Here is a 15,055-nt window from a genome sequence, read left to right as displayed (position 1 = left end):
AGCTACCAAGCTAAAAACGACATGCCCAGCAGGCTAACGTTAGCGAACTACCAAACAAGGGAAGGGGCGCTACTAGGTTAGCTAGCTAACGGCTGCCTATGATTAAACTAGTTATCCGTTCGCTAAGTAACGCGCTCGAGAATTAACTTAGTAACGTTAGCTAGCTATCAATTTTCCTTTCGACACATACTACTTCCATTCATTTGCTATGGAAATAACCATAATGGTTAGTAAAAACTTGGCTAACGTGTTATCGTATCGACCGAGCAAGCTAACGTTAACTAGCTAGTCACCCTAACGTTACTAGCGAGCTAGAAAACTACTGTGTACTTTAGCTCACTAACATGCTAGCAGTAAAACCCATAGCTAATAACTGACCCTACTCACAGTCACATACGTTTTTAACACGAATAAAAACAACAAGGATGGCACCTTTAGTGAAATTCCGTTCAAATAGGTAACATTAGCTGCTAGCTCAAATAACGCGTTTTCCTGTGTTGTGCGTTGCTAGCTAACACTGCTGGCTAATTAGCTAGAGAGAACGGACATTTATGGCGATATCGCAAATAAGATTAAGCAGTAGGTGAGAAGGGAAAAAAACGTATAAAATGTAGAATTTCAAATTTACCGTAAATATTGGGCGCAGAGGTTCATCCTGTCCGATCGCCGGTCTTTAGACAACGACTGGTCCAAAAGCAAGAGCTACTCCCGGCGCCATATTGTTCGTCACTCTGTCACTAACAGAGCCACCGGCCCAGTTGCTGCGTTCTTGACAACTCTGAAACTCAAAAACCTCTGAGTTAAAAATTTGCGTATGGTTTTTGTGTAGAGCTTCCTATTGGTTGATTCTGATACTTTCCGAGTGGGAAACTCTGACCAAATCTTTCTACGAGTTTCCAAGTCGGAATGTCCGAGTTCCAAGCTGTTGTGAACGTGGTAAATGTACACCATGCAAATTGTGAGCGGCATAAGGTATGGTCAAGTTTTGTTTCAAGCCAGTGGGCCTGCCTCGCGGTCACACTGACCTACAATAATATATCCATTCTGACCTCAATTGCCTTGGGCGGAATTAGGAAAATTATCAAAATGTACCGAGGCTAACTAGGTTAACCTAGGTTAACTAAGAGGTTAATTATAGGCTATACTAGAATGGAATCACCCAGACATTTACAGTTCGATTGCCTTTTTCACATCACAAGTCGAGTCAACTTTGCCATAAGGGTCCTGACCTCTTGGCAGATAAATTAGGTCTATGCTCGTTCACAACAGGGAGGTTGCAATACTGCAACACAGCCAACCCCAATGCAAACAGGGGAACACAAACAGGGGATCACAACCTTAAAAAGGCAGCAGAATTATCCCACCTCTGCCACCAATGTAGTGATTAAAAGACAAATCAAATTCGGAACAGCCAGAATGGGGCTTGAACCAGTGACCCTGCTGTTATGGGGAGCCCAAGCCCAGACCAATTTTAAAGATAACATGGTAGTCTACACTAACATTCATGGAGTCTATGAGGAAAATACATTTGATTTCACTATATAACCAATTAACATAAACTCAATTATTTATTGAATTATTAAATGCATGATATACAGTATATTATGTCAAGATATCACAGCAAATGTATAGGCCTAATTATTATGATTATAATGGTAAATTGCCCATGGGCCACACAAACCATAAATGCAACTTGAGGGTATAGTGCCAGCGCAGAAAGGATGGAATGTTCTTTACATTAAAGGAAAACCCACTTGCCACATCAAATTATGCATTTTGTGACAAAGTGACACTTTGCTTCTTGAATGTCCAATATCTTGAAAACTTGACTGCTGACATTCAAAACATTTTGGGACTGTATTAACAGTGGACTAATAAAACATATATAAATATATAGTTTTTGAGTGGAGTTTTCACATAAGGTAAGCCTATAAGACTAAGGCCATCAGCCCTTTTAACAACAGCTAATTCAGTGTTCTCACTTAATCTCATGTCTAAACCGTCTAGGCTACTCAAGTCAGAAGCAAAGTAATACTGGAGTAGTAGGTCTAATTAAAAACGGAAGAATCATTTCGATCAGTGGCATGCCCCATTATGTGGCAAATTTGCCAGAGGCCACACTAAGTCTATAATAAAAGCTAATGTAGCCTACCTATTGTTTTAAATTGTATTGTAAAATTAAACATTTTCCAATGTCCAGTGCTGTGAGTGCCTTTGGTCCTGTGCCTTTAATATAGAGTGTAGTGACGCTCTGTATCCTGCGAGGAGACTTGGACACTGCCGCATCCAAATTAACCTCGCCTCTCTCTGCGGTCGCTAACAGCAAAACAAAGAAGAACAAATCGGTAGTTGCAGAAAAAGAGACTCATATCCAATCATATCATGACGGACAACACTAAAACGCACGTTATTTTGCTGTCATGTGGAAGTTTTAACCCCATCACTAAAGGACACATTCATATGTTTGGTAAGCATTACCTATGCGTTCTTCTGTATATTTTGAAGGGGTTTTGGTGCCCCAGATGTTGTGGGTAGAATATTAGTTTAAGAATGAGAAGGCGTTCAGGGGTCTACATTCCTATGGCAATTAACCTATATATCAGTATTATAATGTCAGAATTGGTTGATGTTGGGTAGGCGTTTTGCCATAGACCTTTATGATATTCGCTGTCCACGAGGGGGGTGCTGAAATGGGCGACGGCCTCAGTGACGGAAATATGATTATGTCAATTAAGTTAAAGTCTTATCATTGACTTTCACGTGTTTTTTATTTATTTTGCTGTGTGTTTTTGAACACCACGTATGTTTAAAATAATTACATTAATTAACACCAGAACCATTCCATCTACAGATTATTATTACTATATTGAGCGCACAGTATCATTTTAGTGTCGTCTACGTTGGTGTATGCTGCATAGCCCGACCAGCCCTAAAAACAATAGCAAATGGATTTTGATAAAATAGGCTAGGATATTTTGAGACTGTATTGCAGTATACGGATGTTGAGCCACTGGACACAGGGGGCATCTTGAGCATGTTTGGGCATTGGTTGCCTGATTGCACATACTGCGTCACTCATAACGAATGAGAAATCGTATCTCAAATCATGATAGCATACAATCAATCTTACTGTGAAGCCGAGCAATAATGTAAAACAATCGGCTAAACACAACAGGTATTCACCAATTCATGGAAATGCAGTAAAATATCAAGCCAACACAAATGGCAAATCTAAATCTCTTGACTAAATATTTTCTCATTTTTGACATGTGTGGTCCTGTATATCCTTTCTTTTTCATGTTCTGTGACTGCAGACTTGCAATTTGATTGATCCATAGAGGCAATTGCGTTATTGTCTTTGCCTTACCTGTTATACCTTATCAGTTTCAAAGGACATTTCTTCAACTAAATATCTGTGGACTATTTCATCATGGTTTTCTTGTTGCTTTAAATATTAGGCTACTGATCCAGTACACACAATTCAGTAATGGCACAGTGCCACAATTAGGGAGATTTCACATTTCAACAGCCAGCCAGATGCATCAGTATATTGATGTAAACAATCACAGAAGAACTAGTAAAGTACTCTATTTTATAATACAAACCGTTATCATAAAATATAGTTAAATTACTGTCATACAAAATTAGGGTACACCATAGGTTAGTACCCTGAAAAATAACTAAATCCTAAGAGATCGTCATAAGAATAGCTTGAGTGAAATCATTATGCTGCAGCAGTAGTAAGTGAACCTGGAATATTATGGGGCAGAGGGGGAAAGCATCCATGTTTCCATGACCTATTTTTCACACCACCTCTCTGCATGTCTTGGAGTGGCAGTTCTGGAAAAATGAAAGTACTGTAGTTGCTCATAGGGGGCAATGGAAACTCCCCAGTGAGCCCTTCTGACTCACAGCAGGATTACATGAAAGAACAGAAAGTGATAAAGCAAATACATGCATGTACCAAGGACTAGGACTTTTGGATGGTGTCAGATCATGCATTTCAATAGTGATTCAGTTTAATCTATTTTTCAAGTCATTGTTGAGAAGAATTGTGATTCTCTTGAGAATGTAAGGGTGAGACGCTTGTAGCTCATTATCACCTCATTCAATAGTTGTATGTCTTCACTAGAACCCTTGCCTGTGTTGCAAATGGCACTCCTATATAGTGCACTACTTTTGACCAGAGGCCTATGGTCCCTGGTCAAAAGTAGCACACTACATATAGAATAGGGTGCTATTTAGGATGCTGCCTTGTTTTTTTGTTTTGTTGCCTTAATCCATCTGATTTGGAGGGCAACCCCAGATTTCTGACTTTCTCATTAACATTCAACTCAAAACATAGCTTTCTTACTTTCCTCTCTCATACCCCGTCTTCTTGCATGAAAAATACATTCTCTAATCATATTCATGTATATGACTCTATCTGTAGTGGCTCTGCTCAATTTGCACAGGCATTGTAGATCATACACTTTTAGCTGGTATACTTGCAACATATAGTCTTCAGTAAGTTTCCACAGACAGGCTTGCTTGAGGAGGACTCATATCATGAGTTTCTCTATTGGTGGCATGCAGGCAGTAACGTTACTCCACAACAATAGAGTGAATAGATGAATAGATGAATTCTTGCCCTGTGGTTGAAACAAAAAGTTCTCATCAATCAACTTCCAATTGAAAACAACTGTTATTGTAGACTTAAGTTGTAGCTTAAACTAAAGCATGGCTTCTGGAATTATTTTATTGGTCTCCCTGGAGATATTATGTACGAATTCATTTGCATGTATGCTGGCAAGCCAGGGTTAATTTATTTTTGGGTTTGCTGATGGCAAACAGGTTACCTGATTAAAACTGTAATATTATGCACACTATGAACCATGATAAGTATGTTGACAGTTACATACTGTATCTGATTTTACAGAAAAAGCCAGAGAATACCTGCACAAAACAGGGAAGTTCATTGTGATTGGGGGTATCATTTCACCTGTACATGACTCCTATGGCAAACCGGTAAGAACTTCTTTAACAGTATATTCACAGACGGCTTTGTTTGGTATCTATGAAGTTCGAGTAACTAACAAAGAATCCCCATTTCTTATTTGACTGACATGAGTATAATTACAGTAATGACGCACATGAGTGATAGCTTGTGGTTATTTTTATGAATGTGACCTTTTTGTGTGACCTTTTTGTGTGGTCCTCCTGTGTAAGTGTTCATGTTGCATTCAGATTACATAAAGCACCTCAAATACTATCGTCATCTATTCTCCTGAGCCGTTTCTGGAATGAATGAAAAGCTTTTCCCAGTTTCTCTCTCTATAAGAAACAGAAAACATGAATAATAAATGTACGAGAAATGCCGTTTCAGTCATATCATGAATCTTATGTGCATTTTATATTCCTCACAAATAAAACATGTCAAATCAGTGGATTACCATGCAGAGACATACAATAAATTGAATAAACACAATGTATGAGTTGTAAATGGCACCCTATTCCCAACATAGTGCACTACTTTTGACCAGATATAGTGCACTATATAGGAAATAGGGTGCACACAATGTGACACACACAATGAACACAATGACTGCTTGAAAGCTTTATCAATCCCACCATGTGTTCACAGGGCCTCGTCCCCAGCAGACATCGTCTCACCATGTGTCAACTGGCAGTCCAGTCGTCCGACTGGATCAGGTGAGTCAGTGGCTATCTGCCCAAAACAACAAGGTCTGTCCCAAATGGCACCCTATTCCCTACATTTTGCACTGCTTTTGTTCAAATCAAATCAAACGTTATTTGTCACATGTGCCGAACACAACAAGTGTAGACTTTACCGTGAAATACTTAAGCCCTTAAGCAACAGTGCAGTTCAAGAAGAGTTAAGAAACTATTTACTAAGTAGACTAAAATAAAAAGTAATAATAAAAAAGTAACACAATAAGAATAACAATAATGAGGTTATATACAGAGGGCACCGGTACCGAGTCAGTGTGCGGGGGTACAGGTTAGTTGAGGTACTTTGTACATGTAGGTGGGGGTGAAGTGTCTATGCATAGATAATAAACAGCGAGTAGCAGCAGTGTACACAAGGGAACCGGTGGGGGGGTGGGTCAATATAAATTGTCTGGTGGCGATTTTATTAATTGTTCAGCAGTCTTATGGCTTGGGGGTATAAGCTGTTGAGGAGCCTCTTTTTCCTAGACTTGGCGCTCCGGTGCCGCTTGCCATGATATTCCGTTGGTGATGTGGACACCAAGGAACTTGAAACTCTCGACCCGCTCCACTACAGCCCCATCAATGTTAATAGGGGCCTGTTCGGCCCGCCTTTTCCTGTAGTCCACAATCAGCTCCTTAGTCTTGCTCACATTGAGGGAGAGGTTGTTGTCCTGGCACCACACTGCCAGTTCTCTGACCTCTTCCCTATAGGCTGTCTCATCGTTGTGGGTGATCAGGCCTACCACTGTTGTGTCGTCAGCAAACTTAATGATGGTGTTGGAGTCGTGTTTTGCCACACAGTCGTGGGTGAACAGGGAATACAAGAAGGGACTAAGTACACACCCCTGAGGGGCCCCAGTGTTAAGGATCAGCGTTGCAGACGTGTTGTTGTCTACTCTTACCACCTGTGGGCGGACCGTCAGAAAGTCTAGAATCCAGTTGCAGAGGGAGGTATTTAGTCCCAGAGTCCTTAGCTTAGTGATGAGCTTCGTGGGCACTATGGTGTTGAACACTGAGCTGAAGTCAAAGAACAGAATTCTCACATAGGTGTTTCTTTTGTCCAGTTGAGAAAGGGCAGTATGGAGTGTGATTGAGATTGCATCATCTGTGGATCTGTTGGGGCGGTATGCGAATTGGAGTGGGTCTAGGCTGTCCGAGAGGATGCTGTTGATGTGAGCCATGACCAGCCTTTCAAAGCACTTCATGGTTACCGACGTGAGTGCCACTGGGCGGTAATCATTTAGGCAGGTTACCCTCGTTTCCTTGGACAAAGTGACTATGGTGGTCTGCTTGAAACATGTAGGTATTACAGACTTTGTCAGGGAGAGGTTGAAAATGTCAGTGAAGACACTTGACAGTTGGTCCGCGCATGCTTTGAGTACACGTCCTGGTAATCTGTCTGCCCAGCGGTTTTGTGAATGTTGACCTGTTTAAAGGTTTTGTTCACATCGGCTACCGAGAGGATTGTCACACAGTCATCCACAACAGCTGGTGCTCTCATGCATGCTTAAGTGTTGCTTGCCTCAAAGCGTGCATAAAAGGCATTTAGCTCGTCTGGTAAGCTCATGTCACTGGGCAGCTCCCGTCTGGATTTCCCTTTGTAGTCTGTAATAGTTTTCAAGCCCTGCCACATCTGACGAGCGTCAGAGTTGGTGTAGTAGGATTCAGAATTAATCCTGTATTGAGACTTTGCCTGTTTGATGGTTTGTAGCAGGGCATAGCAGGATTTGTTATAAGCGCCCGGATTAGCCTCCCACTCCTTGAAAGCGGCAGCTCTAGCCTTTAGCTCGATGCAAATGTTGCCTGTAATCCATGGCTTCTGGTTGGGATACAGTATGTACGTGTAGTCACTGTGGTGACAACGTTGTCGATGCACTTATTGATGAAGCCGATGACTGAGGTGGTGTACTCCTCAATGCCATTGGATGAATCCTGGAACACATTCCAGTCTGTGCTTCCAAAACAGTCCTGTAGTGTAGTATCCGCGTCATCTGACCACTTCCATTGTGCACTATATAGGGAAAAGGATTGAGATCAGGGCACGTATTCATAATGCGTGAGTAGGAGTGCTGTTCTAGGATCAGTTTTGCCATTTAGGTTATGATGAATCTACAGGAGGGACCTGCTCCTAGATCAGTACTCCTACTCTGAGACGCTTTATAAATAGGGGCCCAGAAGTACACAGCTGTTCATCTATCATGTGTTATTTTCATGCAGAGTGGATCCCTGGGAGTGCTACCAGGACACATGGCAGACTACATGCAGCGTGCTGGAGCATCATCGTGACCTCATGAAGGTAAGCCGGGGTTGGGGGGCGGAGGGTTCAGGCTGGGGAGTATTTTTCTCCACTAATACAGGACTAATGAAGGCCTAGTTCACTCATTTTGTGACCGGGAAAAAGTATGTATATCTTTAAAAAAATATATATATACAGCACCAGTCAAAAGTTTGGACACACCTATTCATTCAAGGGTTTTTCTTTATTTGTACTATTTTCTACATTGTAGAATAATATTGAAGACATCAAATCTATGAAATAACACATATGGAATCATGTATTAACCAAAAAAATGTAAAACACAATTTTATATTTGAGAAAGTAGCCACCCTTTGTCTTGATGACAGCTTTGCACACTCTTGGCATTCTCTCAACCAGTTTCATGAGGTAGTCACCTGGAGTGCATTTCAATTAACAGGTGTGCCTTGTTAAAAGTACATTTGTGGAATTTGTGGAGTTTGAGCCAATCAGTTGTGTTGTGACTGTCACATGTGCTCCCTCCCCGGCCTCTAGGTCACCAGGCGCACACCTGATACCATTGTTACACGCACCTGCGCATCATCACTCACCTGGACTCCATCACTTCCTTGCTTACCTGCCCTATATATGTCACTCCCATTGGTTCCTTCCCCAGGCGTCATTCTTTCTGTTTCATGCCTGTGCGTTGTTTGTGTTTCTTGTTTTGTATTATGTTGCATTTATTTATTAAAACACTCACTCCCTGAACTTGCTTGCCGACTCTCAGCACACATCGTTACAGTGACAAGGTATGGGTGGTATACAGAAGATAGCCCTATTTGGTAAAATACCAAGTCCATATTATTGCAAGAACAGCTCAGATAAGCAAAGACAAATGACAGTCCATCATTACTTTAAGACATGAAGGTCAGCCAAACCGGAAAATTTCAAGAACTTTGAAAGTTTCTTCGAGTACAGCCGCAAAAACCATCAAGCACTATGATGAAACTGGCTCTCATGAGGACCGCCACAGGAAAGGAACACCCAGAGTTACCTCTGCTGCAGAGGATAAGTTCATTAGAGTTGCCAGCCTCAGAAATTGCAGCCCAAATGCTTCATAGAGTTCAAGTAACAGACACATCTCAACATCAACTATTCAGAGGAGACTGCCTGAATCAGGCCTTCATTGTCGAATTGCTGCAAAGAAACCACTACTAAAAGGACACCAATAAGAAGAAGAGACTTGCTTGGGCCAAGAAACCCAAGCAATGGACATTAGACTGGTGGAAATCTGTCCTTTGGTCTGATGAGTCAAAATTTGAGATTTTTGGTTCCAACCGCTGTGTCTTTGTGAGACGCAGAGTAGGTGAACAGATTATCTCCGCATGTGTGGTTCCCACCGTGAAGCATGGAGGAGGAGGTGTGATGGTGTGGGGGTGCTTTGCTGGTGACGCTGTCAGTGATTTATTTAGAATTCAAGGCACACTTAACCAGCATGGATACCACAGCATTCTGCAGCGATATGCCATCCCATCTGGTTTGCGCTTAGTGGGACAATAATTTGTTTTTCAACAAGACAATGACCCAACACACCTCCAGGCTGTGTAAGGGCTATTGGACCAAGAAGGAGAGTGATGGAGTGCTGCATCAGATGACCTGGCCTCCACAATCACCCTACTTCAACCAAACTGAGATAGTTTGGGATGAGTTGGACCGCAGAGTGAAGGAAAAGCAGCCAACAAGAGTTACACATATGTGGGAAATCCTTCAAGACTGTTGGAAAAGCATGCCAGGTGTAGCTGGTTGAGAGAATACCAAGAGTGTGCAAAGCTGGCAAAGGGTGGCTACTTTGAAGAATCTAAAATCTAAAATATATTTTGATTTGTTTAACACTTTTTTGGTTACTACATGATTCCATGTGTGTTATTTCGTAGTTTGATGTGTTCACTATTATCCACTATTATTAAAAAGTAAAAATAAAGAAAAGCCCTTGAATGAATAGGTGGGTCCAAACTTTTGACTGGTACTGTATATGTTTTTGATTTATCAGGGGAACCCTCAGCACCTCTACTTCCTGCGGCTTTGTATATTGCATGAGCTGTACATTTAGCAGTGAAGGATAATATCAAGATAAAAATGTGGTAGTTCAGAGAGGAGAGTTCAAGGTAGCCTACATTGGATGCAACAGAATTAGCTACGGTGTATGGAACTTATTCATAGATAATACATTCATGCACGGCCCACTAAATATTAATAAAGACAGGGCAAATTGAACTGTTTTTAGAAATAGCCTATAACATTACTGTATGCTGCAATTGTTTCCATGGCAACAAAACATTACCGTATTTAGAACACTACAGTATATCAAAACACTGCTGTAATATGTGACAAAATACTTCCATCAGAATGTGGGCAATCTATTTGTGGTGCTGACCTAAGCTTGATCAAATGCCATTTAACGGAACAGAAGGTGCCAATCATGGTATTTTGCCTAGTTAAGTAAAGGTTAAAAAAATTGTTTTATGTTTTTGTTTTTTTCCTGTCCACAGAGAGTCACAGGGTGCATTCTGTCCAATGTGAACACACCGTCCACAACTCCAGTAATCGGCCAACCACAGAATGAGACTCAGACTGCCATCTATCAGAACCACAACACAATGAACAACAAGCCCACTGCCAGTGAGGGATTATGTACATATATGCTACACAAATGTCTTTCAGATCTCATTCGTGCCATTTTCATTAGGTTAGCAATAAAGAGCTCAGAATCTGAAATATAATTTATGATTGATGAGACGGAGGAAAGGTTGTTGTAATGTACTAAGAAATGGATTGTCTGCTTTCTATAACTTATTCAATGGATGTAATTTGCAACTAGAAAATCTGATGTTTGCATCCTCATACCTAAACAGTTAAGCTTTGGGAGAAGATGAGTGAGAGCTTGGGCAAAATTTGCTGTGTTCGCCCCCACATTGATCGTTTTACCTTTGTGGGTAAGTAGTATGCTACACAAGCAACTTCCTGAAAATCATACATTTGTAATTGTATGGTACAGTAAGTTCACAATGATTGATTAATAACCCTTTATTTTATCTTTATTTCTTTTATATCAAAAGATGAAAATGCCAACCTTGGCCCTGCAATGCGATATGAGGAAATTGGTGAGTTAACACTCTTTTGTATGTCTCCATAAGATTGATGTACTACCAATATTGCATACCGACTATATATTGTCAGAATACAAAAGCTTTTAACTTGGGTCATTATATTTTCCCTTCACAAACCAAAATAACTTTCTTCATTATCGAATATTTGAACAGGAAGTTATCTTATCCATGTACTTTTTTGTTTATTGGGTGTCTAATTTCTGTCTTCATGTCTATTGTCCAGAGTTGCGCATCTTGCTTCTGTGTGGCAGTGATCTTCTGGAGTCATTCTGCATCCCTGGCTTATGGAAAGACAGCGATGTAAGTAGGCCCTCTCACTCTTTCACTTCCCTGTCTTCTTAAGTCTGTTGTAAGACTGTCATTCTCACAGAAAATATTTTCTAGTTATTTTCATACTTTACATAGTATACAGTACATACTTGTCCTAATGGCTTGCCCTGAAGTTCTAAGCAGACATAGTAAGACCTCTAAAGAGGCCGAAGGGGACACTGGAAGACTAATAGTTTTGAATAATGTTGACATTTTAATCTATCCAGTCTCCACGTAGGGACATGAATGATAATTATTTACTATCCTAATATGCATAATGTTGCATCCGAGACAGTGACTCATTTAATCAGAATTATAAGGCAATAATGCAATGTGTCATACAAATGGTTTGCAGATGGAGGTGATTGTGGGAGACTTTGGGATTGTTGTTGTGCCTCGGGATGGAGTTGATACAGAGAGGATAATGAACCATTCCTCTGTGCTGCGCAAGAACAAGGTAGTATCTGCATTATGAGCCATGAGCTTGGTTAAAAGTGGAAACCCAATACGCTTGATAATGTAATCTGTTAAAGCTTATTATGTTCATGTCTTAACATGGTACCAACTCTGTACCATAGAAAATTATAAATATCCATTGATACATTTTATAACGTAAAACTTTCTCTGTGTGTGTTTTTTCCAGGATAACATCACAGTAGTAAAAGACGATGTCAACCACCCTATGTCCATTGTCAGCTCAACCAAGAGCAGGTAAATGTGAATTATAAGTTAGCAACAATCCTATTTTGGGCCTCCATTAGGCCTATTTAATAAATAATAATACATAATTATAGAATCTACTGTCTTTTATTCACTGTGGACTCTGGTAAAGATTGGTTCTTTTTCACAAAGATGTATCTGTCAAGGGGAAAATCCACTCAAAAACAATCTTTAGCTATTTTTTTCAATAGTCCAATGTTGATACAATTGATACAATTCCATATCAATACCATATCCCATATCACATTCTAATTCTATGTCCCTTCTATCAGACTGGCCCTGCAGCACGGGGACGGTCATGTGGTGGACTACCTGAACCAGACAGTCATCGACTACATCCTGCAGAGTCAGCTCTACATCAATGCCTCTGGATAGGAACTACTGCTCCGGCCTACTGTCAAATTGTCCCTGTCTGTCTCTCATGTAAAATGTATACACCTCTTGAGCTACTGCTTTTCCATTCGAAGGAGCGTTAGATATGCATTTCCCTTCTTACTGTATCATAATGACTCATCGGACCTGTGGATGTACTGTACAGCGAGGTGCTTAAGAGCTGTGTGTACAGTGGACCACCTTCACAACTGACTTTGTGTAGGCTGCATGGGACAGTGTTTCTGTCTGTCCCAAATGGCACCATAATCCCTATATAGTACACTACTTTTAACCAGGGCCTATTAGGCTCTGGTAAAAAATAGTGCACTTTTTATTCAATATGGTGCCATTTGGGATGCAACCTTGGTGTCATGAAGAGGGTGCAGAGATTGTTACCTAATGAATGTTGACCTTTGCTGCTTGATTTAAATCTGTCGGTTCTTAGACTGCATGCTTAGAACATTTTTTTGTTATGGCATGAGTACTTACTCACTTCGTAGATATATGTTGTGAAAGTGTTTGCAAAAAGACAAACATAGTGGGTACCCACCTCTCACTTCATTTTCTATTGACTATAATTCTACTGTATGTACAGAAGTATCTGTATTGATGTATCTGTGATTGCATATCAATGCCTAAATGTTTTGTCTTCAGTGGGCATTCGTGCAAAATGTAGATTTGTTTGCACATAAGACAATGATTTGTGCATTGATTTATTTTTGTGTGCAAAGGATTTTGCACATTTCTCCTGCTTGTCACTAAGCAAATTACCACGACTCCCAAAGCAAATGCAATTAACCTCTTTCTTACTATGTGCTATGTAGCTAGTTACTTGAGATTCTTACAAAAATGTGTCTAGTGGGAAAAATAACAGCACAAACTACAGAAGTGCATTCCATGTGCCTGGGGATGAATTCACAGATATAAGTCTCCCGCTCCCTTGCACTCAACACTGTCATAATATTATCAACCTGATATAAAATGTGCTCTAATGTTGTTCTGCAAAGGAAGTGGGGACATAGCCTTTGATCAATAGTTTCTTACGGAAGCTTCTCATGTTCAGTGCCAGGACTCTTTAGACAGTTCAGTTTAAGGGGCATTGAGTGTAACCATTGATTTGTGCAGTAATGATTTCACAGGGTAATAGGATGTATACAGTATGTGCATATCACAGGACATTGGTTGCACCTTAGTTGGGGAGGACGGGCTCTTGGTAATGGCTGGAGGGGAATAAGTGGAAGGGTATTAAATACATCAAACACATGGTTTCCATGCTATTCCGTTCCTGCAATTATGAGCTGTCGTCCCCTCAGCAGCCTCCTGTGGTGCACATTGTGCCCAATTGGTCAATGCAAAATAATGATTATTTGGTTTAATTAGTGTCTAAATGTTACCAAAGCATCTTGCATTCATATCTAGCTTTACAAGTGTCAATTTGGCTAACAATATTAGGTTATTCAATCTTAATATCAGATGAAGCAAAATACATTCCACTGCTTCCTTCAATCTCACGGTTCATAATTTATAAGAAATGGACACACAAGTGCTACTAGTTGTCAATATTGTAGCGTTGTATAAGCCTGGCATGATGCAAGACTATCAATAGTACACTGTGTGTAAGATGTTCTAGACAAACAATATTGCTTCTTTATGTGTCATCCGAGTGTAATGAACAAACTGTATTGGGTCCAATATCCCTTCAAGCAGATGGTCTTTATACATGCATCCCTTGAGTCTTTCTATCAAATACACAACATCAGTTATTTGGTATTCTTTAAAGACTGGTTTAGATAAACAAGATGTGGAAAATCTGATATGAAAAATAAGCATCGTCGTGGTCCTAGTAATAGGGCAATGTATAGTATAATAGTCTCAGCCCACTGGGCAAAGACATTTCAACATCTAGTTTGGATTTAAATTTGGTTGAGTTGTCAACTAACGTGAATTCAACACGAAATTTAAAAAAAAAAATCAAAATCTCCATGTCATTAAATTTAGGTGAAAAGTTGGGTGAAAAAAATACAAAATTCCAATACGTTGATGACTTTCTGCAAATCCAATCATTTTTCCACGTTGATTCAACGTCATCACATTGATTTTGTGTTGTTGAACTGATGTGGAAACAACGTTGATTAAACCAGTGTTTGCCCAGTGGGAGAGAAGGTCTCATAGAACCTGAGGAGATTGTATGAGTAGATGATTTATAGATATAATATGAAGAGATGTTTGATTTATATTTGATTCTGTTCATTGAATTATTTGGTAAGGAGTCCTGAAAACATACATTTTTTGGAATCCTATGTAAAATGAGCTACAATTCCACTTTCAGATCTGGGTTGGAAATTATTTGTATTTTGTCATCTTAGACTGTGGACTGACTGGCTGACACAATATAACATTCTCAGTCTTTCAATACCTCCATAATAAACCAAGTGTGTAACAATAGATATGTTGTAGTTGCTTACATGATTAGTAATTTCCTCAGTTGAAAAGGAAAAGGATAGCTTTTCTCTCTCACGTGAAACACATCCACATTAAT

The 15,055-nt window shown here is 40.0% G+C and overlaps 2 protein-coding genes across 6 annotated transcripts in view; one reads left to right on the top strand and one right to left on the bottom strand.

Moving 5' to 3' along the window:
- The window catches only part of LOC112226968 (SMG7 nonsense mediated mRNA decay factor), a 37,361-nt gene extending 36,573 nt beyond the window's left edge, over positions 1-788 (bottom strand). For 2 of the 5 annotated variants that reach the window (XM_042307687.1, XM_042307688.1), the window contains exon 1: positions 629-786. In XM_042307687.1, the coding sequence (XP_042163621.1) occupies positions 629-654 (26 nt within the window). In that variant the 5' untranslated portion in view covers positions 655-786. Of the gene's footprint in view, positions 1-628 lie in introns of all 5 variants that reach the window. The other 3 variants (XR_006080164.1, XR_006080165.1, XM_024391688.2) reach the window with 3 other exon arrangements.
- A 1,464-nt stretch (positions 789-2,252) lies between these two features.
- LOC112226967 (nicotinamide/nicotinic acid mononucleotide adenylyltransferase 2) lies at positions 2,253-14,961 on the top strand. Its single transcript, XM_024391687.2, has 11 exons — positions 2,253-2,467; positions 4,919-5,007; positions 5,624-5,691; positions 7,930-8,008; positions 10,498-10,627; positions 10,861-10,941; positions 11,065-11,109; positions 11,339-11,415; positions 11,780-11,881; positions 12,068-12,135; positions 12,417-14,961. The coding sequence occupies exons 1-11, from the start codon at positions 2,383-2,385 to the stop codon at positions 12,517-12,519; spliced, it is 927 nt and encodes a 308-aa protein (XP_024247455.1). The 5' UTR covers positions 2,253-2,382; the 3' UTR covers positions 12,520-14,961.
- The last annotated feature ends 94 nt before the right edge of the window (positions 14,962-15,055 follow it).

Source organism: Oncorhynchus tshawytscha, linkage group LG28 (genome assembly GCF_018296145.1).
Source record: "Oncorhynchus tshawytscha isolate Ot180627B linkage group LG28, Otsh_v2.0, whole genome shotgun sequence".
Lineage (NCBI taxonomy): Eukaryota > Metazoa > Chordata > Actinopteri > Salmoniformes > Salmonidae > Oncorhynchus > Oncorhynchus tshawytscha.
The sequence above is the reverse complement of the archived record's forward strand: the minus strand, read 5'-3'. Positions and strand labels throughout refer to the sequence as shown.

Excerpts from the sequence above, each read along its gene's own strand:
- LOC112226967 (XM_024391687.2), top strand. The coding sequence starts at position 2,383 with ATGACGGACAACACTAAAACGCACGTTATTTTGCTGTCATGTGGAAGT. Across the intron at positions 5,692-7,929 it reads CAGTCGTCCGACTGGATCAG|AGTGGATCCCTGGGAGTGCT; the intron begins GTGAGTCAGTGG and ends ATTTTCATGCAG. Across the intron at positions 10,942-11,064 it reads TGATCGTTTTACCTTTGTGG|ATGAAAATGCCAACCTTGGC; the intron begins GTAAGTAGTATG and ends TTATATCAAAAG.